Here is a 24800-nt window from a genome sequence, read left to right as displayed (position 1 = left end):
GCCGGCAGGCATAAGGACCCAGCGGTGGCTGTCATCGCTTGTGGAACGTGACAGAGAATATAAATATATAACGTTAATGTGGTCGATGAACATCACACACAGAAAGAAGTGCAAAAAAGCCAACATGGGATGATATAATTGGAAAATAATGGAGGAGTAACCGCTTGTTCCATCCCTTCCTTCTCCAAATACTCTGCCCTTTGGGTCACAAGAACGCACACACACATCAACACAATGTGCTGAAGGCCGCAGGGCAAACGCGGGCCTGGCTTTGCACTATGGAAAACATCAAAGTCAAGTAGCCTTTTCAGCTGTCTGATGGGGCTCATACAACCCCCCCAGCCTCCCCCCCACCAGGTCCTTTACTGTGGACTGCATCAGTAGGACTGGATTCACCTCCGACGCCAACTGTGTTCGTTTTGCTTGTATACTGCAAGCACTTCACCATATTACACAAACCGAACCCTTTATGATGTAACCACTTGCCAGACTTTCCTCTCTACATTAGCCAGTTCTTACCTCCCTAGGAAAACCACCCGCATTATAACCACACCATTCGACAACCCCCTCTACGTCTGTCCCTCCCCCCTGCTCCTTTTTCTGATGGCTCCGTCCGTCAGCCTGAGAGCAAACATTACCGCTCATCTTTTTCACACCTGATCTGTTTAGTCGCAGACACACATCCCGCTACCCCACTTGTAAACTTAAGAGCTTGGGCAGACAGTCTAAACCCCACCCCCCCCGCCGCTGCCATGTTTGGGTTAAGAGTGAATGAGTGAAGAGCGACGCACAAACAACCCAGCACAATCGATTTGAGGGACACCATTTATCAGCCAGCGGGTGGTGCAAGGTGGGCACTGATGAAAGACAGGCGACGTGGCGCTGGAAGATTGCAGGAAATATCAAAGACAAACTGTCATTTCGGGAGGCTATTCAACCAGATAGGCTGTAAATCAGCTGCTCCTAACTCCACCCACAACGTTAGAAGATCTGTTTGAGTCATTGGGCCGCTTGTTGGGGCATGATGAATCTCAGTACGGGTGGAGGTCTGGAATGTACCCGTTTACAGGTGGAGGTCTGGAAGAGGTTGGATTCAGAGGAGACTGATCCAGAACACCACTCTGTCCAGAATCTTATACTTGCAAGGTCTTCAAAGCACCATGGAGAACTGTTTGGAAATTCCACCCCTGAATATGATGGGCCTTCAGGACGTCATTCGGAGCATTAACCAGCACGAGGCTCAGTCATCATGACTGACCACCGCCTGGAGAGTCTCCCTCCCCGGAAAACAGCTGGGTCAGCAAGATGGACGCACAAGTGCCAGTGGGGGCGCCAGGCACTGGGACGCACAGTGCCAGTGGGGGCCAGGCACTGGGACGCACAGTGCCAGTGGGGACCAGGCACTGGGACGAACAGTGCCAGTGGGGGCCAGGCACTGGAATGGGGGGAAAAAAAAATAAAAATAAAATAAAAAAAAGACACTGAGGGGTATTCAGAAGGGCTGTTTGTTATAATGATGCAGGGTTCCCTTTAAAACCCACCCCCAAGCCTTTCTGGCTCATTCGTACCACTTTCCAGCGGCTTGCCGGCCTTAATGATGACAACAAATCAGCAGAGCTGGAGGGAGGGGCCCACGGAGGATGGAGGCAAGCTCTCCCCCCCCTCCCGAATCTTGCAGGCAAACAGCAGCAGCTCCAGCAATCCTTCATTACTCATTATTTCGTTATTTATTTAGAGCGACCAGCCCCAGTCTGACCCCCCCTTCCCCCATCGCCGATGGTCTGCCCCAGTCTGACCCCCCCCATCTCCCATCGCCAACGGTCTCAGTGTAACAGCGGCTCCGTTTGGAATGAGTCGCTCCGGACCAGACCTGCAGATTCCACTAATCCACGGGGAGGGGTGGGGGGGACTATTTCACTTTCTGCCTCCATCTCTCCCCCCCACCCCCCACTATTGCTCAAGACAGGATGGTGGGGGGGGTGACCTCATAAATATTCAGTGTGATGTGAAAGCAGCAGCCCCAGGGACGAATCGCGGAGAGGGGGGTCGGCCGTTACTGCAGGATTGGCAGGTCAATGGACACAATGGGAATACTGCCCCCATCCGAATCAGATTAACAAATAGGGACCAGAAAAGAAATGGCACGTGGGGGGGGGGGGGGGGGCACACAGACCCCCACAGCTGGGTGGGTGGGGGTGGCACTGAGCACGGATCCATCTGAGCATGGCAGCACCTGTGCCGGTGTGGGGTGTCCATGTGAATGTTAAACAGGAGAGAGAGATAAGGCACACAGGGGCAGAAAAGGGGAGAATGACACGAATAAATAAATACATATGAATACATATGAATAGTGACTGCGTTTGGTTTTTGGACCGAGGCTTTGGGGGTGAATCTCAGATGCTTTGGTTTAAACAGGAGTAACTCCAGCTACCCCAAGAGGATCCTGCACAGGGGAGGTCAAAGATCACACGGGTGAGGGGGGGGGGGGGAGTGGGTGTTCGGTACCGTGGAAACAGCGTGGTGAGCAGACATCAAAGAGCCCACGAGTGAGCGCGTCCTTTCGGGGGAAACGGCATCAGAGGTACATGGGGATCCGTGTCCTGCAGGAGCTGCAGCCCCACGTATGTCGGCGCTTTGGGGGGGGGGGGGGGTAGGGGGTGGGCAATCAGCCGAATATGGGTCACACTCACTGTGGGGGGCAGGGCTTGCAGTACGCGAGCTCTGCGGTCTGGGTTTCTCTAGACCACGTCCCAAGGACCAAGCAGCGGCAAAACGCACGCTTATCCCGAGATCCCTGAAGTCCCAGTGTGCCCGATCCGCTCAGCACACGCATGTTTTACAGCAGCAGAACACAGGAAAGAGAGGGGGAGATAATGGCGGGCGGGGGGGTCTCTTTGGTGATTCTGTGTTGCTGTTCATTCTGGTCACTTATGTCTGCTTGTCAGTGGCCAGGAAACCCGGAAGGGGGGGGGGGGGGGGATGATCCCACCCCAAAAAGATAAAAATAAAGATGGACATTTCGTCAGTTGGGTGTCCGGGTCTCCTTGCATGATGCTGTTTGGCCGTCCAATGGAACGCAGAGCTCAGGCATCATAAAGGAAATAAACACACTTTCCTGTTGTATGCAGACATCCGGCTCATTTGTCCTTTTCAGAACCGAAATCTGAAAATCAATCTAGTCTGTGCTCCACGTGACGTTCTGGCAAAGATCAGCGAATGATGCCCAGAACACTAATTGGACCTCCAGTACCGCTAGTGAACAGGCTCTTTTACATAACATCCTCTGTATCTGCGCTCGTCTGTTAATGTGCCTGATTTCCCCGCCAGAAAATGACCCTAAAAATAGTCTGAGGTCACGAAGCATCCAATCACCGTAACAAATCTGCTTTATCTTTGAGACCATTTGGCCTCCGTGCTTGGCAGTAATTGGACGGTGAGAAAAAACATGAACAGTGTTTTTCCCTTGGACTGCAGTAATTTTATCAAAGCTGCACAGACGTTAATAAGGTCCAAATGCCGCTCTGCTCCTGCAAACAGAGCCGAACCTTCCCCGACCCGTCAGCCTTCCGCATCAATGATTCAGCGGCTCCCGCCGAGGGTGACCCAGAGGCCTCATCCTCCTGGTGGGACACGTAAATAATACATGAGGTGTGACCCCAGGGGAAGCTCCGCCTACAGCAGCCTCGCCAGGCCCCGGACAGCAGGGGCTCCAACACGTTTTGGACAGGAGACAAAAAGCTGGGGCATCGGCGGGCTCATCCAGACACGGCGTGTCCCAGCCTGGAAATGCCGACCGCAACACCGTATCTGCGGTTATGGGCGCTACGGAAACCAGGGAAGCCGGCTGATATGTTGTGAGACGCGATAACGGGGAGTCGATAGCCTCCGGCGAAGATGGGGCCAGCAGACAGAAGGGAGCAGAGAATATGGCCAAACACAGGTTCTAAAAGGAAAAAAAGAAAGACATTGGGATCAAAGCCTCCGAGGAACATGACTGCTAGACGGAGCAGGTCGTCCATCCCAGCTGCAGCTTGAAGGGTGGAAGACGCCATTTATGGAGGAACTGCCGAGTGAAACAGAGCTGCCTGTCTACAAGGATCCCACCCACTGGGCCCAAGATGGACTCACCCAGCGGGGGCTTGGGGCTTAATCCCCTCAGGTGGTGCGATGGGTAATTTGTCATACGGAGGGATACGAACTAGCCAGCCTCCCCCTCCCCCCTAAAGTCACACTAAATCTCCTTTTCACTACTGGGAGGGGTGACCTTCTGTGACAGACCCCCACACACTGGCCTGGCCCCCCTTTCTTGTCTTTTCGCCATGGCAACAATGACTGACAGCACTCAAGCTCAGCATAGCCAAAGAATGTTGGACCCAGGATGCTGATGTCATGCTGGGCGGGGGGGGGGGGAAGGGGGGGCGCGGGGGGCATGCCCCCATCCGAAAGATGGGACTCACTTCACACACCCCGCCGATGGGCCAGCACAGTGCATCTGACAGCGATAAAGGATTCAAGCGGGTGAGAATGTTCCAGTGCAGAACCCCCACTGGGGGGGGGGGGGGGGGGGTTCTGCAGGGCCCACAGGCTCTCTACATATTAGCAGCAGATGTAAAATAGATATGAAAATGATCATGAACAATTAGGCAGGGGGTGGCTTTATAAACACTTAAAGTTTGTCTGTAGTGATAAAATTATCATCCAGTTATTCCCACATGAAAAGATCTTCAGAAGGAATCGGGGACTGAACAGCTATTTAATCGCTGGTGACTTTACAGACATTAGGAGCTCTCAGATTCTACAGCACCGGCACAGATTTCGCCGTTAATTAAAAGTGGATGAGCAGCAGTTACAGACAGATCCGCTGTGTGGCATGAGCGTTTACCAGCTCCGAGCAAAGACCCAGACCTGCTCCCTGTGTCGCAGCGACGGGCATTTGCAAGGGAAAGCGCATCAGGGAAGGGGGCACTCGACTGCGACCGTGTCCCATCAGCCCGCCGGGGCACCCAGTCTGCAGACTGCGATGGCGTCAGATGCCGGTGCGCGTCGCCATTTCCGTGGAATGTTCCGGAAATGCTTGCTGGCTGGAGGACCTTTACTTGCATCCATAAAGAAAACAAATAAAAAAATACATATATACAAATAAAAAAATGAATGGACTCCCTCGCTTGACTTCCATCTCCTTCTTCAACCATGTGTTGCCAAGGCAACCCTGCAAAGGCCAGGCAATTGCCGCGACTGTACGCATCAGAGGACCGACTCAATGAGGGCAGCGACTACAGCGACTCGGCCCCGATAGTCCGACAGCACCGCCGGCTCAAAGGTGTTTGTTACCAGTGGATCCGGAGAAATGCTGACCGACACGTGACATCGAGGCAGGTACAGTTTCCACTGACACCTACATCGCTTCTCCTGCACCCGCTGCCTAAGAAAAGTGACCCTTCAAACAAATCTGGGAGACTGAGGGATTTGCAGGTCCCCTCTCTCATTCCACAGGTGTCACACTTAAAACATCTGCCTTTAAACTGCTTAAAACATCTGCTTTTTGAAGAGCTCACGCTCACAAACACGCACCTCCCAGTCCTGTCATGCTCGAGGTTCGGCACCCTGCAAATCTCTCTCTCTTCGGCGGAATTTAAAAGAAGCGGCGCTACATTCCCAGACTCCCATCTCAGGCGGCAGCCTTTCAGCATCGCGTCACAAAGGATACAGAACGAAAGTGACAACCACGACGCAATCTGTTACGCGACAGTAATGTGAGACTCTGCTCCGAATGGAGGAGGAGGATTAAACTACTGTCAGAGCCATCAAAACCTTAGGATCTTACAGAGATCGATGTCGGCCATCTTACTCTTCAGTTTGGCCAGTTTCAGACCTGCAAGCTTTAAAAAGCATTAATGGAAGAATGAGAATCAGGTTATTTCAGACCAAGTCTCAGAAGAACAGCAGTAAAATTATTATTGTGTAGGTAGGCAGTATAAACCCTGAAAATTCCCAGGGCAGAATGAAACACATCACAGAGCTGCTCTGTGAGAGCAAATTTAAATGTCATTTTAAACCTCAGTATCCCTGTAAAGACACAACTGCAGCAAGACTGCCTTGTATTTAAATGACAAAGGCAGAGGTCCCAGGGTTCACCCATCCTTTCGCTCATCTCGTGACATTCATGAGTTCATCCAGGCTTTATCTCTCCCCAGTGATCTGGACTCCTGGTCCGCATGCAATGAGTCACACTGCTTTGTGACTCGCCTGTGCGCACGTTCACCTGTTTGCCTTTAGGAAGTCTTGGGGGGGGGGGGGGGGGGGGGGGCAGCTCTGAGGGATAAAAAAAAACAAAAAGCCTCAACCTAAAATCCGTGGCATGTACGATCACCGAAACTACGAACCAGTGCGGCCCTTCAGGTCACGAAGGCCAAACCGCAGCAGAAGCGAACTGCAGAGTGATGAGGCCAGATTTAGCCAATCATTCTACTGAAAGGTCTCCGATAAACAAGGAGCACTAGCCAGCTAGCAGCAGAGCCCTAGATCTATTTGTGCTCCACTAGAGAGGACAAAATAAACAAAAGAGACGCATGAGTCATGAATGTGTGCGTCTCTGGGCTCTTCTCAATGTCTATGCTGATAATTTAACAGTAATGGTAAGGAAACAAGCCCAAACGTTAATCTGATAAAGTCAACTGCAAGTCTACACCTATAGATACGATACATAGTAACCTACACAAATCCTAGATGAGGCAGCGACAATAATGGAAATAAATAAAAGTGTGTGTTCATTATAAACATTACGATGTTTACCCTCCAGGATGGCATTACCCGACAGCTACGAAGTTGATGGCTTTGATTCTTTACCGAGGTGTGGCACGTGTACATTTCGGTGTGGGTGTTGTGGTTTTCTTGACTTACAGAGGAGCATCTCCAACTAGTATGCAGCACGTTTGTGCTCTTGGGATGGAACGAAAACCTTGCAGGTCTCTGAACAACATCCAGCTTTCATTAAGCTTCCAATGGATAAGAGGCTACGGTTTACCTTCACGGCTGACCGGAAGTGAGACCCACGATTAAGGGTTCTACCACACAGGCGAATAACCTGTTGATCGAGCAGGGCTTCCTCAATGGATCAGGTTTAGTAAGTAATTCCACTATTTACGGAACCCCCCGTAACAACCCGCGTTCAAAGAATCAGGTGTCCTGAAATCCCACCCTCGCCAACATTTCTAACAAAGCGATGAGTTAGGATGACACAGTACTTATCTGCAAGCTTTTCCTGTAACAACCCAGAGATACGAAGTTGTAAACAGAAACTGATTGGATCAAGCTGAAAAGGTTTTTTCGAGGAAAAGCTGTTCCTAGAAAAGGAGCTGAAGGCGGCCTTGGGGCGGTCTGGGCACGTTTGCAGTCTTGGTCTTCTGCCAGACCGCTCACACTCACGAAACCGGCGGGAGGCAAACTGCACAGAGGCTCACAGTAAAACTACTTGTCCTTCGACATCACTATAACAAGGACACTCAACAGGAATATTGTCGTCTATTTTTCATTACCATGGAAGCAAACAATTCAGGTGCATATTTATGGTTCAGATTAAAGGGAAATTAGTTACTATTACAGCAAGAACAATACACTGATAACGCTAAAATGAAAGCTGAGATCCAGAGCTGATGATAGAAGTTTCCCCCCCCCCCCAAATCTGGGCTATAACAAAAACATTAAATGAGCCTTAACGTCATTCGCACGGTGCTGACAGGAGCGCGCGCCGATGGGTATTGAGTGTCTCTGCCGCTGACAGATAGACAGGGCTGCCAACTTTGGTCAGCTGGCTGGCGTGAGATTTTCAATTCGAGATAAGTCTGCGCACGCAATTACATGCGTGTAACAGGTTTATTACCTTGTAAATAGTCTGTATTGTTTGCATATTACTTCAACACTTCTGATGTAGCTATTTTCTGGTTTATAGCGGAACAACATAGATTTGCTGTAAGTTTTCTTACGCGAGTGCAAGAGTCTGAAAGCCTGAGCGTCTCCAGATGCGTGAAAGTCGGCAACCTGGGGTAGGTGAGCTTACATATTGCCGGGGGATGGGTGGGGGGGTTATCGCGGAGAGGAAATCGGCTGTGCCCCAATCTGTAACCGAATAACGGCAGAGTCATCCCTACGCCAGGTGGGGGCGCTGTTGCCAGCAACTGACTTGCATTACCAGACAAATCCTATTTGGCTGCTGTGCCCGTGCTGCATAACAGGGGAGTGACGGAGTGGGACCCGTTGCCATGGTACCCTAGAGGGTCTCTCTAAAGACATTGATTTGATGCCAGTGTACTTCCCTGGCAGCAGAGATCAGTCAATTAATCTTGAACTTGTATCCCCTTTACTGTTGCTGATTATAGTAAAATAATAATAATAGCAATGGGGGGGCGTGTTTGGTGCAGTTTCAGCACACACTCCATTTGGGCTTTATTACTCGTTTAAGTCCTTTCATTTTGTGTTGTCAGATCACAAAAAAACTCCAGGAAAGATTGAGGAAACATGGCTTTTCATCAGCCCCAAGTCCACCACGACTTAACACCCAACTTATTTAAAAAATGTGATAAATCCCGGAGGATTGTCATGCGTGTCGATCATCCAGTCAGTCAGGCGAGCATCAGCATGAAAAACGCTTCTGCTAACAATGAAGAAGTTTCAAGTTTAGATCAACTTCCCGATCAAACAGCCACTTTTGGGAAATCCGTAAATAAGTGCTTAGCTTGTCGGAATCACTCTCCTTAAATGAGCAGTATGACCGAGTCACCCTTGTGACTGACAATCCTGAGTTTCGTTGTTTCGTCTTTAAAAGGTCTTCAAATGCACTTTAATCAGCGCTATTCAATATAGTCTTGGTTACAAACACAAAAGGTAAAACCCAACAAAACTGGCTCGGGGGGAAAAAGAAATCTTACGCAACACTGAAACAATAAATAAATCTCAGAAGAGCCGTACTATCCCAAAGCCGTCAGCAGTAAAGCAGGTAAACGTTCCGTCGGATCTTCTTCCCAGAAACAAACACGTAAACTAGCATGGAGGTCAGTTAAGTCTGTCATCTCCCTTCCGGCTTCACTCCTAGCACCATCAATTTAGAAAAAGCCGTGAAATATGCATAAGTTAACTGGCAAAAAATAAGTGAACAAATTCTGTAGTTACGCCCCCCACCTGTCCTGGAAGCTTTAATGGAGTTTTAATGGCACTGAACGTGAATCCCACAAACGCAGCAGAAACGTTTAAATGTCACAGTGTACAAAATAACAGTGCAACCTACGAAAAACCCCAAACATACAACCCAGGGCAGAAAGCACATTATCCCCTGAATTACACAGCAATCCCATCTAAACAGCCCCTCTAATTTACACAAAAAAACACATTTCATGCATGAGCGGCATCAATACGGTACAAACCACTGACAATCTTTATGCGACACCAGGAGTTGGAGTGCTTCGAATAACTCGTCTAAATGGGCGATTAAACTGCATATACTGACACAAGCCACACCTGACAAAGAAAAATAGGTAATCGCACGTATATTATCGTTCTGTACTGATAAATTTACGGTTTAAAAAATGTTAACTGTACAACAGTAGAATAACGACAAATCAGAAGAATAATATGGTGACAAATGTAGGTTTCTGGTGCTTAACTGGCATTTCGGAGCCAGACGTACCTCGGTGACTTGGATCAGCGGAATCGCGCTGGAGTTTTTCTTCATCTCCGCTCCTCTTCCTCCCTCACAAGTCGGAGCACATGGCGAGTTTATAGGCGCCGCTCGCTGTGCATGTTCACCGGCAGAGAATAAGGAAACAGCCCGTCCCTGATCGCGGAGAAAGCACTCCCTTCCAGGCGCTCTTGCTAGTACTACGGCAGCAGAGTAGCTCCCAGCACAAAATAACCGGACCAGAAGAACAAGTCAGGTCAAGTCACTGGGCTGTTATTTGGGCGGGGAACGGGCGTGATCTAGCTGTGAAATATACCTGGAAATATTCAGATATTCCAGCTGAAGATGCAGCCTTTAGCTCCTTAAGGGAGCGCATTCCCCCAAGAGGAAGCGAAAGGCAGCTTTTGCAGAAGGGAGATGTGGAGGCACCTGACGGTGTAAACGGGCGGAGGACCGACCTGCGGACCCCAGATAAGAGACCAGCGCAGCTCAAAGTCTGCCCACGTTTATCTTAATGGCTGCGTGAAGTCGCGCCTCGGACTGTCAGCGGGTTTGGGGGGCAGCGCCAACACCCGCCGTGTAATAACTGGGGAGTTACTGTAATTGTTGTAAATATTTGATTTTCTACCCTGTTGCACTGCCAAGCTCGACAGGAAACGAGAACGTTAACAGTCTGCAAAGTAAACGCAAATAAAACAGGTTTAGATGTGAGAATAGGATTTACTTTTGAATTGTATGGTTTAGAGAACTAGCATCATTAAATGTTATATAGAGTAGAACAGAATAGATCTCGGTTGTCATTGTTTTTAAAAATAGCAAAAGACCGTTTAGCAGCTCTAGGATTGTCAGCATAAAAATGGCATAAATGGAAACACAAATACGAACAAACATAACATTTTAATCTTAGATTTAGTCCTAATTTGTTACGTAATGTAGCCTGATGAAAACCATTATCAATAGATTTATTAGGATTATTTGCCAAGTTCTTTCCCAGAAAATAAAGCAACGCTACAGTCATGTCATATGAGTCCAAAGCTCATCAAATCTCTGCTATTTAGTACTGCAGGTAACCCGCAGAGGATGCTTCGGCATAGCCGCGTTCCGATCCGGCCGCTTTGTGGACACATTTATGACAGAACTTCGTCGGTTTAGAAAAAAATCTATTGCCAGGCTGGATGATGAAAAAACAACATGCGGAAATTGGTCATAGGCCTAGCTTTTCTGCGCATAAGATGACCCCCCCCCCGCCCTAAAAAGACTGCAATGGAGATGGATATATTTTATTCTGATCAAGGCAAGTGTCTTCACTGTCTTCTTACTTGTAAGTCTTGTCCGTAATGTCAGTCAGATCTTGACCGCAGATTCTGAGCGTTTAAATTACCCCCTGATTAAGCTGCCTTCGGTGCTGAGCCTCTGTGCCACTACAATGTCAAAAAGCCCAATTAACGCACTTCCTGTCGCGACGAATCAGCAAAGTTTCATTTTACCGAACCGGAGACAATCTGCGTTATTTCTACCTTAATAAAACACGGGCAGTAGCCTAACTTTAAATTAATTCATCAACTCACTGCTGCAATGTTTACCTAGTGACTACTAAAACTGTAATACACACGTTGGCAGCCAGTACCGATTTCACTTAGTCTCGGGTGGTGCACGCTGTAGATAAGCTGGGATAGGAGGGGAAGTCCTGTTTATTTTTTTACCTCCCTATTTTTTTTCCTGTAAGCAGCAGTGTCTCGGTGGCTGGATATAAATACAATTCTCAATAACAGCAAAAAAGTGAGTTCTTGCTAATCATTGCTTTATATGTCACCAAATGTAGTTTTTTTTTTTGGCGATATTTACCTTTTTTATTACGCCATTATTGCAGAGGCCCTTCAAAAACAGCCAAAGTTCAGGGCTGATGGCCTCCGACACGCGTAAGCTGCGCTTCTCTCCCAAACTTCACATTAAACCCACCCCCGTACTCCAATCACAGCATTTAGATAAATGCCTGCTGTTGCCGTTCACATGAATGATTTATTCTAGTTAAACTATCAAGCGCTAGTTAAAACATGGGAAGAAAACTGCAAAAAACTGGAATGGAAAATTGACCGTGTAAAGCAGCCAAATGGATTTATGCACCGAGGCGTTTACAGTTCGGAAGCACATTCCTTAGCTTTTTCCTTTGCGTGTAGTATCATAAAAACAAATGGGTACCAGTCATGTTTTGTAGAACCTTAATTTTTCCATGCTTAATGTAAAATATCTTGCTAGAACTGGCTTTGTTGCCTAACAAAGAAGCGTTTATTAATATGAATCTTGAAATGCATATTAATGATATTCATGAATTCTTCAATATATTCCAAGTTCCACATACCCACGCAACACATTCAGCTGCCATTAACACACACCGCTTTCTACGTCAAACGCTTACGAAGGTTCCGGATGGATCTGCGCTATGAATCCAATCTGCCAGTGTAGGACGATCGTTCAGTCTTTTACCGTTAATAATCCAGGTTAATGGTGCCATCTACTGGAAGGACAGTACGGTACACTGACAAATTTTCGACAAATTTGACTGCAGACACTTCATAGCATAAAAGCACATGGAAACACCTGCCGATATATGATCCATATCGTCACTACATTCTTTTATAAAAAAAAGACACACAGTAGTCTCCCTTAAATACATTTTTAAAAAATTCTTATAACACAGCTAATAAGATAATAAAAAGGATTTGAAAGAAATACGAAAGCCAACTTATCGAAAACAAATGAAATCCACCTCTTGCATACTGTGGAGTGTTCCATTTGAGGTGCCTCTGGAGGGACTGCAGGCCTGAGAGATCACATCGAAATCATCACTGAGTCAGCGGACACAGCCATGCGCCATGTGTGAAATACCACATATTAATCAAGAGCTGTCAGACAAACAAGCTTAAAGGCCACATGACTTCGGCCGTGTCACAGAGCTAAATGATGCACAAGAATGACCTTGACTCAGCTCTGATACAGATCTGAACGTCCATAAATGTCTATGAAAAATCAGAGAAACGTCGCAGACCTACCTTTCAATTTTAAAGGTATCTGTACAACATACCTATTAAAAGACCGTTTAAAAGCACATTACTATTTCAGTGGCAGGGAAAAAACACAGCGAAAGTTTCCCCTTTGACACTGACACCTCAGCAGAGCTCTTCCCAATAGCAAACACTTCCACAACCAGTGCACATTTACCATTTTATTATTTGAAGTAGATACAGAGGTAAGAATCATAATTTACAGAAACTTCCATAAGGAGAGTCATGGCGGCTCCGGTCAGCTCCGGCTACGCGGAGCCAGTCTTTGGCGGCACCCACTCGTGAATCTTCTTCCGCGTGGTGGAGTAGGGGACGTACTGATCAGACGTGCCGCTCAGGTTGAACTTGTGGGTCTCTGCTATGAATTTCCGGGGCACCGGGGGGTGGGTGGTGGGTGGATCCTCTGTCATGCAGTGAAGCCAGCGGTGCCTGCAGGGGGGGGTGCCACAAACAGAACTCATCATGGTGAAGTTCCACAGTACTGACTGGGTTAGAGAAGGACGTCGGGTCTCTTCGCAGCTGTCACAATATCCAGCAGGTGAAAGCCATGAAACCTCAAGGACACAGAGCACAGTAACACCACACTAGTAGGCCTGGTTACATCCTGGATAGCTGTTAAGGGTACTAACAATTAAAGCACAGAGCTGTCAGACACCGCCCTCTTTTGTCTATTGCGGGTTGTTGGTGATGCGACATTCTCCAGGGCATACAGCCATTCACTCGAGGCTATCCACAGCCTCGTAAGCACACAGAGGACAGAACGCACAGCTCTGGAGCACCAACAGGAAGCCAGTTATTCAGCCTGCAGACGGAATAGAAGCCAATTTAATATTCCTCAAATGATTGTTGGCTGGGATCGAACTTGGACTGCCAACGGAGGACATTTTGTGCGATACAGTAACTACATCAGTCCTGCCACCAACTCCCAAATTTTCCCTGTAAGTTGGAAGACCTGCTTGCAGGGCTGGATGTAGATTAACATCATACCCAAGATGAAGCAACTGCAGGTTGAAGGCCTTGCTCAAGGGCCAAACGGAGTGGTATCACTCCTGGCGTTCATGGGATTTAAACCAGCAGCCTTCCAATTACCGGAACAGATGCCTAGGTTGAGAGCCATCACTCCATCAGAAGCTAAGCGTAAATGTGCATTCAAAATAAGAGTAATGGAAACGATTCCATAGGAAGTGTACAGCCCCGAAAATAGCTAAAAAGCATTTAGAACTACTTATTTAACCGTGTTTCAGCAGTATGACCTACACCAGTGCAGAATGCTTACCACTCAGGCGGCACCATACTGCCGTCCACTTCCCACAGGGTACGCTTTCCGTTCATTTCCAGCGTGTAAATGACCCATCGGTGGCGACCTGAGACGTACGAATGAGAAGCACAGTTCACTTTAGGAAGAAACCTAATTCAGTAAAACAATGTATTATTTTATCATACACATGATAATCAGTAATTAATTTACAAATAAACTTAAGTCTTACCGAAGAAGGAACGCTTATCTTCGTAGTATTTGTTGCCATATTTGTCAACACCAATCAATGCTCCCGTTTTCAGATCATTTACTCTGGAGAAAACGTACAATGTCATGTTATTGAAACAGTGCATGAATAACAATGAATGGAAAAGAAAAAACAACAACTAGGCTACTGGGCTAGCTGAGAATATAGATAAGAAACATCGGCCTAACCATTCAATGCTCCCTTAAATAGTTCTTTACTCTCACTAAAAAACACATTTAAACATGATAATTAGTCTGTCAGATGAAGAGTAGAATAATAGAATTAAAAATGCACAAATAATTAGAATCAAAAAGCAACGATCCGTTCTTGAAGCAGAGGTCACATACGAGGTCAATCAACTACGATATTCTGAATCATAAACAAGCACAGATTTCCACCAGGACCGAAAAGCAACGTCATAAACTGCTCACCTAAATAACTGAAGAAAGAGACCGCGAATCCCTCCGTGACCCCCCAACTGGCCCAAAGCCCTGCGAAAGACATGAACATACTCCGCCATCTTCAGGCGGAAGCGCAACCGAGGGTAACACCGAAATTCCGCCGCGGAAACCAGCGACACAGCAACGTTCCGCTAAATATTCGTTCCTACGGCGACTACAGTAAAATTCCTTTACAAAAAAACTATCGAACAGCAATCATTTCCGATTATCTAACATCTATGAAAAACTACATCGTGCGTGTCTTAATGATCTTAATACATAATTGTATTTGATTCATATACTTCTGTATACCTCTAACTTTTGTACCAGTTTTGTCTTAAGCATGGATTCAAAATAGGGTAAGAAATATGTATTCAGATTTGACCTGCGTATATTCCTTCATTTGCCTGACAGTTTGTTTGAAAGAGACATGCCAAAGAGAGTAAGGTATTAGTAAGGCCTATATTAACTGAAGCTGGTATTTATGATAAATGGACTGCATTTATATAGCGCTTTTCTACTCCTACTCCTAAGTGCTTTACATTTTATGCCTCACATTCACCCATTCATACACCGGTAGCGGAGGCTGCCATGCAAGGTGCCAACCTGCTCACCGGGAGCAATTTGGGGGTCAGCATCTTGCTCAAGGACACTTCGATGGGGTTAGGAGGCTCGAACCGGCAACCCTCCAGTTGCCGAAGGATAGCGCTACCTCCTGCGCCACCATCTTCTGGTATTTATGGCGAGACCACTGACCGTCCATGAAAGACCACAAATGAGTGCAACCTGTTATGGTCCTTCATAGTTTATTTTATATACATATTTATATATACACACAGTACAGAGGGCTTCAGGTCCATGTACAAGCAGAGTGAGTTGCAGCATGAGCATTATTGTCCAAAGACAAGATAAATTATTCGAAATAAGGTCATAGTTTCTACCCCTATTGTTTCTATACAAAGTAGAAAGTCTTGGAAAAGAGCGGAAGAGGGGAAGTATGCTGGGAAATTGTCTCAAAAAATAAACTGAATGTTGTTCACATAACCATGATTCAGTCACACAGGATGGACAAAAAAAGCAAGCTTCAGGGAACTAACGAAAGACTATCACAATTTTATAGTTGCTTAACTGACAGTTTTTTCCCCCCCATAGTGACTTTTTCTTTAACCCATTTATAGATCAGGATCTTTTTACTGGAGTGACGTATCTTGCTCAAGGGCGCCACCTCTGGGACCTCCTCCTCCTTGCACCTGAGCTGGTAGCCTTCGGTGCCTGAGTCCATGTCCCTACCTGCGACCTTTACAAAAGCGAACTCGCTCTTCAAGCGGAGGTCAGTCTCCCCCCCAAGAGACAACAGGGTGGTGCCAATTTCATACAAGCTACGGCTCACTGCGCTGCTTGTACACATCGCGAAGTGGAGATGCGTTTCCAGTGCTCCCCCCCCCCCCCCGCCGAGGCACCCCAGCGGTACATCAGATCCGTGGTTACTGGATGACGGCAGTGACCCCCTGGCTATTGTAGTCGGTGGACTCCATCTTGAGGATGTAGGGAATGATGCTGTCGATCTGCACGTTGCCGATGAGGCCGGCAAAGAATAGCTCCTCAGTGATGGCACCGCTCATCAGTCGCAACGCGGGGAGTCGGAGCAGAAGCTTAGACAGGCTGGAAGGGAGGCAGCGGGGGACAAGGGGGTCTCAATACAGCCCCACACCGAACCATCATCACTACACTGCCCCATCCAGTGAGTGAACAACCCCCAGAAGCAGACCCGAAGCTGCCCGAAGTAGGACAGTGACACATCAGCCACCTATGCAACACATGTGACCCTCACCGGTAGGTGTCCTCGGGATACATCTGGGCAACGTAATCCTGCAGCTCCATGTAGGCCTTCTCCTGGAACCTCTGGATCTGCAGGGTGTTGTCAATGCCAGGATGATCTGGAGAAACAGTGAGACCACAAGCCACGCTCTGCATGAGTGAAATCAAGTTGCCTTTAAACATCCCTTTAAGTTCTGGGCCACCCAATTAAATGCCCAGCATCGGGACGAAAATTCTCACAAGGAAACAGCAACATTGAAGACAAAGGTCGATAGACTTTATGTCCCAGCTAATTTTCTGGATATATTATTCAATTTTCTTGACCTAAAAAGACCATCCCTCACCAGGGCTGAAGAGGACGATGGCTTTGAGGTAGGCATACTCGTACGCGTCGAGCGACAGCTTGGACATGCTGTTGCAGAACTCCTGCATCCGCCAGATGTGCTCCATCACTAGCTTCACTCGTTCTGCAGAGAGCTTTTCTGGGGAGGTGTGTTCAGCTTCATTAGCATTGCTGGGTGAGCTTGACACCAACCACATGCTCAGCGTTAAAGGTAACAGGCCTCTGCTTTGTGCTACGGACTATTATGTAGGAAGACAGCATGTAACAAAAATAGCTAAATATAAAGAATCTTGTTAGGTACAGAATATAGATTCTTAAAAAAAGTCTAAGGCTTTTGTGTGTTTTTCCAAAGGCTATACATTACAGAACAATTACTCAAAGGTGCTAGTTAAATCTTAAAGGTGACATTTCACACTTTAAATTTGTCCCCCTTAGAGGGATTTTAGTCCTGTGAAGCTACAGACGATCCCTTCTCCTTACCTTCCTGCAGGCTGCTCTGTAAGTGGTTGATGATAGCGGCCAGGATGGTGGCCACGTTCATCACATGGGAGCACTGTGCCATGCCGAGGGCAAAGAGCTCGTTCCAGCACGCCTTCATCAGGCTGATGTTGCTCTCTTGCCTGGGGGACAGGTGGTGGTAGGGCCAATTTAACACGGTTGGCAGGCAACAGGACAATGCACCTTCGCTAAAAGCAGACATAAAATTCCCTCTACCCCCCTCGCCAAAGCATAAAATTTAAAAAAAAATCATGGGAAATTTCCTGATATCGTGTGTAGACAAGATGTGATGCAAATCAGACCACAAATTCACACGATACTTTAACTGGGAAAGCAGTTCTGTCCCCGAATTAATAGCAAAAGGATTTGTGGGCGTTTGGCTGCATCACAAAGGGTTCACACAACTTGAAACAGAGCTCTGCCTTGGGGAGACAAGGAAGCGAGCAGCGAGTCCACACTGCCAGCAGCCTATTTCCATAAGACATTAATTATGCTTCTGAAAGAAAGAAAAAAAATCAAAGACGGAGAGACTCAAGGCTCAAAGTAGCAACAAGCTTCATTTAGCAAAGATGCTCTTTAAGTGATTTGAAGTTTCCCATGACCCTGTACTTAGTACGCGGCGGGACGACGGATCAATGGGTAATTCTGGGTTTCAGGCCCAACAAACTCAAGTTTCTGTCCCACATCTTTAACATTCAAAGTATTTCGACCAAGAGAAAACCTCCAGGATGGGAAGTTGAGAAAAACATGATCACATATGAGCAGGAGTGAGAAAGGAGGGAGGAGAAACTCACCCCAGGGCCTGGAAGGCAGGAATGGAGCGAGCCCAGTGCATAGAGAGGAAGAGCAGACGAGAGGCCGACTCGCAGATGTAGTTCACGTTGAGATACTCTGGCATGGGCAACGGCATCATCAACTGCAGGCAGAAATGCAGGGGAGGCTGGATGAGCTGAGCCCTGCTGATCCAGGATCAACCTCCACCATGACGAAGCCAGGGCTGGATGTCGGCTACCGCCAGCAAACGCGCTCACCTTAAAGGGCACGTGGCTTTCGCAGAGCAGAGGCCCCTCGAGTTCCACGATGCCGCCCGACTGGTCACCTGACACCAGGCGCATGCTGGCCTCCATGGCCTCTCCAGAGGCGCTTTCGGCAGGGTTTAGTGCCTTGGCTAGTGTGTCGAACGCTCTGCGGGCCAAAGGCGGGCGAGGTGACATGCTAGTGCGACGCGTCGGTAAGGCACAGACCCATCCAGAAATGCAACAGCCTCATTTTACTGTCAATGCAGAGACACCGAATCCATACCGCGTGATGTCGCTCGTATTCTGCTCCTCCGACGGAATCTCTGCTATGGACCCGTCGCCGTTACTCAGCGTCTCCATCCCCGACAGGTCGACGCTGCAGTCCGTCATCTCCCTCGCCTTGTTCAAGTGGGCGAGCGATGTCACCACATTGGCCAGAGTGCTCAGGTCACCCTGACAGGGGTCACCCTGGTGGAAAGAGAAAGCGGTGGGATCAGGCTGCACAGCAGATGTGCTCGGCGGCTCAGAAAAACACAAAGGCCTGCAGCTGGACGGACACCTGAAGAAAGTTTGACAATAAAAACTGAAACACCTGCTTTAGACAAGCATAATGTATTAGTACGGTGTAGGGCTTCCTTTCACAGCCGACACAGCATCTGTTTGTCTTGGGAATGACAGATCTAAGTCCTGCAGTGGCCAAAGGAAAACAGTTCCTGACTGGCTCCTCCAAAATACCCCAATAATATTCCGATCTGGTTACTGCGCACACCGTGGGAGACATTCGACATCACTTTCATGCTCATCAAACCACTGTACCAGTCTTGCTGTGTGTTTTGGTGAATTATCATGCTGATGCACGACACCAGCTTCAGTGTACAATGTTGGAACTACTGGGTGAACACGGTCCTCTAGAATAACATGACCATCTACAACACGTAGTGGGCCTAGGGAATGCCATGGCACTGCAGCCCAAACCATCACAGTTCGGGTGGTAAACCTCCTTGGGGCTTCTCCACACCGAAACTCTCCCAGATGTGAGAAAGACAGCGAAGGTGGACTCATCTGAGAACAATACGCAACCCATTGTCCACAGCCCAAGGTTTGTACTGGTGGCACCACTGAAACCGTTTGGTGTTGGCACTAGTGACCAAAGGTTTGGCTATAGCAGCCTGACCATGAATACTGACCCTGTAGAGCTCCAGACGAAAGATTCGGTGGAACTGCATGAGGATATTTTCATCAAGCACTGTGTGAAAGACGAGTGCTGCCTAAACACGGAAGGTGGTGTGGAGAGCAGGTGAGCCGTACCTTTTCTGGGGACACTGGAACCATGATGGCATTCTCCAGCTTGGAGAAAGGCTGCTGGATGTTCAACAACATGCCCGACTCCAGCAGACTCGTAGACCTACAGAGAGAAGAGCATCAGCGAAAGGCCTCCACTGTACCGAAAGGAGCCTGAATGGCTCCTGCACTCCTTGCTATGTACCTGGCCGTCTCCTTCTCCGTCACGAAGGTGGGCGTGGCCGCCAGGGGGCTGCAGAGGTTCTTGCGGATGTAGATTTTCTCCGTAGAGGCCGCACAGTTGACGGACTTCTCCCGGGACACCTCCACAGGCTTCCGCTCGCACTGCACAGCTGGGGGGGGGGGGGGGGGGGGGGGGGGACTAAACTTGTGACGTTTGCAGGTGGTGGGTGGGATCGAGCTGGGGGGGGGCAAGGTGAGCGGCGGTGGCTTACAGTCCTGCTTCATCCCAAAGGCCATGCAGCGCTGCAGGCGGCAGTATTGGCAGCGGTTGCGGTGGTGCTTGTTGATGACGCATTCCCCGGAGCCCCGGCACGTGTACACCAGGTTCTTCCTGATGCTGCGCTTAAAGAAGCCTTTGCAGCCCTCACAGCTCACCGCGCCGTAGTGACGCCCTGCGTTTTGGGGGGGACGGAGTTTAGATACAGCCCCAGCCTGCAAGCTCAGCCTACCAGCACTGCACGAAATAAGCAATCAGCCCAGCGCTTTTGTTTGATTTTTTTTTTAGTTTGACCACGATGGCGTATCTGATAAATAATGAGCTTAATGACTTTAGCATGTTGGCTCTGCTGTGTTCCTGGAACCGGTCTCACGCTTTCTGAACCCGCACGCTGCTCACCTGAGGCCTTGTCTCCACACACCACACAGTACTCCACCACGGGTTTGGCTGCTGACTGGTCCAGGCTACCGTCCGTGACAAACTGCAGCCAAAAACAAGACTTGGCATGATTTTCGGATTTCACGTCTTCATGGAAGGACAAAGGCGCCACGGCACAGTGAAAATACAGTAAACAGACATCGATAATACTGCGAGCTATGCCAACATTATCATTATTTGAGCCTGGCAAATGGACCAGTATATCTGGAGTCAGTAACCAGAAGAACAATTTACCCTAGTGCCCTTTGACAACTTGACCAATGGAGGTGTGTTATATAGCCCAACTTAATTTGCTAAAGATAGATTAATTAACCCTAATTCTTGCATTCAGTGTTAATCAGCTTGGTAAATCGACCTGGGGATGGCCTGCCCATGTTTGAATTAAAGGGCCAGTGTCAGAATTACAAAGTAAAGGTCCGAGCTCGGTAATACCAGCCCGGCTTGGGAAACTTCATCACCAGCAAGGCTGTAAAGGGACCAGCAATGAATATTAGTATGAGGATAAAAACATTTTATTTCTTTTAAGTTGTATTGGACTGAAATGAAACTATCACCCATCCTAACTACATCGGCTTATTTGGTGAAATGGGCGGGACTTATGCCAGGATTTTTAAACAGAAATCCTCCATGTAAACCAGCTTTGAGCAGGTTAGGTATAGTGTAAAAAGTGACTTTGTAGTGATTCGACATTTTTCCAAATTTGTCTACAGGAAGTTTGGAGCAGCGAAAATATAACCAGGACTCGGTAAATGGATACTTTGTTAAATGAGTTTTTTTTTGTTTCAATTGTGCGATTCATATACCACAGGGTGGGAAGACAATAAATGCAACATCCAAAACTATGCATCAATTAGCGATTTGACGATGTAATTGCTGCACGACATCGACACACCAGTGCACAAGTATGAATGCTCACGACGGCACAAGCCACTTGCGTAGGTCATGGCGCAGGCTCGAAGCAGAAGTGAAAATCAGCCTTAAGTTTCCAAATAAAGGAAGGAAAGGGGGTTTCTGGATGCAGCCTGACAGGCAGCCTACCTGGATCTGTTGTCCTGCCAGCTCAGGGGAGGCAAACAGCAGCTGGTTGACAGCCGTGCTGTCTGGTGTGGCCAGGATGACCTTGCTGGGGGTCTGCTCTTGCTTGGTCAGGATAACTTTGCCCGCTGTGGAATAGTCCGCATTGGCCAGGATGAACTGTTGCTTGCCAGCCGGCGCCTGATCATACGCTGTGACGATCTGGATCTTCTGCCCCGACTGCTGATCAGTCACGATCTGGAGGGGGAAAATAAGAAACTTTATGTCCCACTGCTGCCACACACAGATGTTGTGCAGTCAGAATAACAGCACGGGATGGTGCAGCATCACCTGTATGCGATGCCCAAGTGCCACGCCCCCGTCGGCCGAGACCAGCTGTATCCTCGGGGTTTGTCCTTCCATTCTGATGCGGTGTCCTACTAATGAACCTGAGCTCTAAAACCCATGGAGTACACAGACCTAAAGAAAATGTTCAGTAGTCAAAAAGGATGTAACCCAGTCAGGCTGGTACAAGCCACCAATGAACTGATACAACAAACCACAATACAGTATGTAACGTAGATCTTTAAGAACTTTATAAGGAATTGTCATGAGATCCATTCTCTCACATTTACATGGATGCTGTATAGCAGGGGTGGGGAATCACGTTCTTGTGAAATGCATAAAGACATCTCATTGTTGGGGTGCTTTTGTTATATTTAAAATTGGTTCAGAAGACAAAATTCAGAAAATTTCAGCCCATCTGGAATTCCTAATAAAGATGATTCGGTCAGTGGTCTGGTGTATCATGCTACAATTATAATTTCGACCCCCCTTTAATCATTAATGTACCAGCACCGGTATATATTATAGCCGGGATAAAGCAAACCATACTGATAATTATCGCGTTTGCTTTGGTGCAGGTAAACCATCCTCAGCGCTTAAAATTTTAAAGGGCGCCGGAGGATGTGGGCATATAGTGTTTTTTCTCTTCTCTCCCTACTGCGTTTCTTTCTACACCAAATTCGGAAATGGTCTAGTAATCGTAGTGCCCGGCCTGATAACTGAGCTAATGGATAATAAACAAAACGGCGTGACAAGCATGCGAGATTCACAGAAATCCCCATGTGAGTATCCTAGCAGTTAGCCGGCTTCTCAGACACGAGCTATATACACTGCTTAAAATTGCAAACACAAATTAGCTAAATGAACTACAGCATAGCCGGCCGTGCTAGAGCTTAAATCCGATACGGAAGATAAAAGTATTTTCCCTGTGGGTGAAAGGTCAGCACTGCGGGGTTAAAGCAGCCTGCCGTGCCGGGGGTCGGTGCGCTCCATCCGGGCGGGATCTCGCTACCATCCCCGGAGGAACGACGCTAAGACTGCTCTAAAGTACGAAACGGCAGGCCGTGGTTACAAGCAGCTTAAAGAGGGGCAAACGCACACAGCAGCACGGTTACGTTATTAACTTATTTTTAATGGCTTATTTAAAAAAAACAGTCCGAAGTGTGAACAAACAGGCTAAAAATGGCCACCGTGTGAGGTAGCTATTCTGGCCGCCTCGCTGCCGCACTAATGCAGGGAGCACAGCCGCCACGTCGTGTTTTAAATATGATTTTTAAAATCAAGATATTGTATAAGATTGTAAGAGGGTCGACAGTGAGCCTTCGTTCTGGCAGTTTTAGCCGCCATAGCAGGCGCGGCGCTAAGCTAACCGACCATGGCAGCTGCACTTTTACCTCTTATTTGGCGCTTCCTCTCGGCGCGCGCCACGACTCGTGTTCAACCGACCACTATCGCTGGTGCAAAAAAAGGACGAGAAGAAGACTTACCCGTACGCGCTATTTTCAGCCTCCGACAGTGTTTGATTTTATTATTTTTAAAATTTAAAGTTGTGTTTCTGCTGTTCGCAGCTGCTCCGGGGAGGGTCAGAGTTCGTGACCCCTTTCCGCAAAGCTCGTCGTGCCGCGCATGCGCAGTGATTCGGCGGGGGGCACCTCCTACGTCGGTCCAGTGCGTTTTTAATTTCCTCGGCTGATTTTTCTTCATGTGTGTAGCTACCGAAGTGCTTGCGGAAAAACGTTTGAGTATGTGATGTTACATATCTTGCAACAATTCACGCAAATACACTAGCTTTCAAAGATTGTGTTATGCGTTCTGGGTTTTTATTAATAGCTTTTTGCTATCGGGTAAGTAAAACTGGCTTCTGCTTACTTTTTCCGTGTGAAACTTTCTGCTCATTTTATTATTGAGGCATGTGGCTGTCTCTGTACAGTTATGTGGGTGGTAGATGGGATTTCGTCTGTATGATTATAAATAAACTAACAAGTACGTACACGTATAAGTGGACCTCGTGTTATGGCAGTGAGCGTTTGATATTGGCAGGTGAAGTCAAATTAAACGTGCTCTACATTTGCCTTGGAGCTTCCTAGAAGTGTTCAGGCAATCGCAAAAGTTTATTTGAATACTACAACAATGCAATTCCCACGACTGAGAAAGTATCCAATATAAGGCCATAAGTAAGCAGAAAAGCCCACTGTGCGGGGGATTGTCGATTAAATCTAACATGCCATCCACTTGGGGACTGTCCGATCAAACTGGAAAGGGCATATTCGCTCACTCATTGCTAGTATATAGTGAGAACCCCCCTACAGTTTCACCATGGAACATATACTCTATGGACAAAAGTATTGGAACTCAAGACCATTACACCCATAGGAACTTCTGACATCCTATTCTAAATCCATAGGCATCAATATGGAGCTGGTTCCCCCTTTGTAGCTGTAACAGCTGCCATTCATTTGGGCAGGCTTTCCATGGGGTGTGGAGTGTGTTTGTGGGGTTGTTTTTCCCATTCATACAGAAGAGTTGACAATGCAGTCAGGCAGGTAATGTTCTGGCATCTGCCATATTCACTCATCCATCATACTAGCAGATGGAGAAGCGTGATTCGTCTCTCCACAGAACACAATGCCACTGGCAGCATGCTTTACACCACTCTTGCACCACTCAGCCATGGAAGCCCATTCCATGAGGCTCCTTGTGCAGTTTTTGTGATGGAGTTAATTCTAGAGGAAATTTGGAACTGGGCAGTTCAACAGAGTGTTGGAGACTTTTACACACTATGCGTCTCAGAACTCTGCAACCCCACTCTACTTTGCATGGTCTGACACTTCGTCGCAACGTTCCTGTTTGTCCTACATGCTTCCACTTTGCAGTAATACCACTACCTAACAAGGGAAAAACTTCATG

At 47.7% G+C, this 24800-nt stretch overlaps 3 protein-coding genes across 4 annotated transcripts in view; all 3 read right to left on the bottom strand.

Moving 5' to 3' along the window:
* tmcc3 (transmembrane and coiled-coil domain family 3) overlaps positions 1-10094 on the bottom strand; it is a 35033-nt gene extending 24939 nt beyond the window's left edge. Inside the window, exon 1 of the mRNA XM_049006977.1 lies at positions 9680-10094. Within this exon, the coding sequence (XP_048862934.1) occupies positions 9680-9724 (45 nt within the window). The 5' untranslated portion in view covers positions 9725-10094. The remainder of the gene's footprint in view (positions 1-9679) is intronic.
* A 2786-nt stretch (positions 10095-12880) lies between these two features.
* ndufa12 (NADH:ubiquinone oxidoreductase subunit A12) lies at positions 12881-14821 on the bottom strand. Its single transcript, XM_049009646.1, has 4 exons — positions 14669-14821; positions 14220-14302; positions 14009-14096; positions 12881-13161 (listed from the first exon to the last, which is right to left on the bottom strand). Exons 1-4 carry the CDS (start codon positions 14755-14757, stop codon positions 12981-12983), a joined length of 441 nt encoding a protein of 146 aa, XP_048865603.1. The 5' UTR covers positions 14758-14821; the 3' UTR covers positions 12881-12980.
* Positions 14822-15466: 645 nt separating this feature from the next.
* On the bottom strand, positions 15467-23649 carry nr2c1 (nuclear receptor subfamily 2, group C, member 1). Of its 2 annotated transcripts, none has more exons than XM_049009643.1 (14): positions 23381-23649; positions 21900-22028; positions 21573-21806; positions 20496-20577; positions 20092-20271; positions 19842-19989; positions 19664-19760; positions 18639-18823; positions 18368-18521; positions 18131-18252; positions 17319-17458; positions 16840-16977; positions 16509-16614; positions 15467-16339 (listed from the first exon to the last, which is right to left on the bottom strand). In XM_049009643.1, exons 2-14 carry the CDS (start codon positions 21969-21971, stop codon positions 16162-16164), a joined length of 1836 nt encoding a protein of 611 aa, XP_048865600.1. In that variant the 5' UTR covers positions 21972-22028; positions 23381-23649; the 3' UTR covers positions 15467-16161. The 2 variants fall into 2 exon arrangements, with proteins under 2 accessions (XP_048865600.1, XP_048865601.1); XM_049009644.1 differs by lacking the exon at positions 23381-23649 and adding an exon at positions 23288-23371.
* Positions 23650-24800: the final 1151 nt, after the last annotated feature.

The sequence above is a fragment of the Brienomyrus brachyistius genome, chromosome 3 (assembly GCF_023856365.1).
Source record: "Brienomyrus brachyistius isolate T26 chromosome 3, BBRACH_0.4, whole genome shotgun sequence".
Taxonomy (NCBI): domain Eukaryota; kingdom Metazoa; phylum Chordata; class Actinopteri; order Osteoglossiformes; family Mormyridae; genus Brienomyrus; species Brienomyrus brachyistius.
Note: the sequence above shows the minus strand (reverse complement) of the source record. Positions and strands in the feature narration are given on the sequence as shown.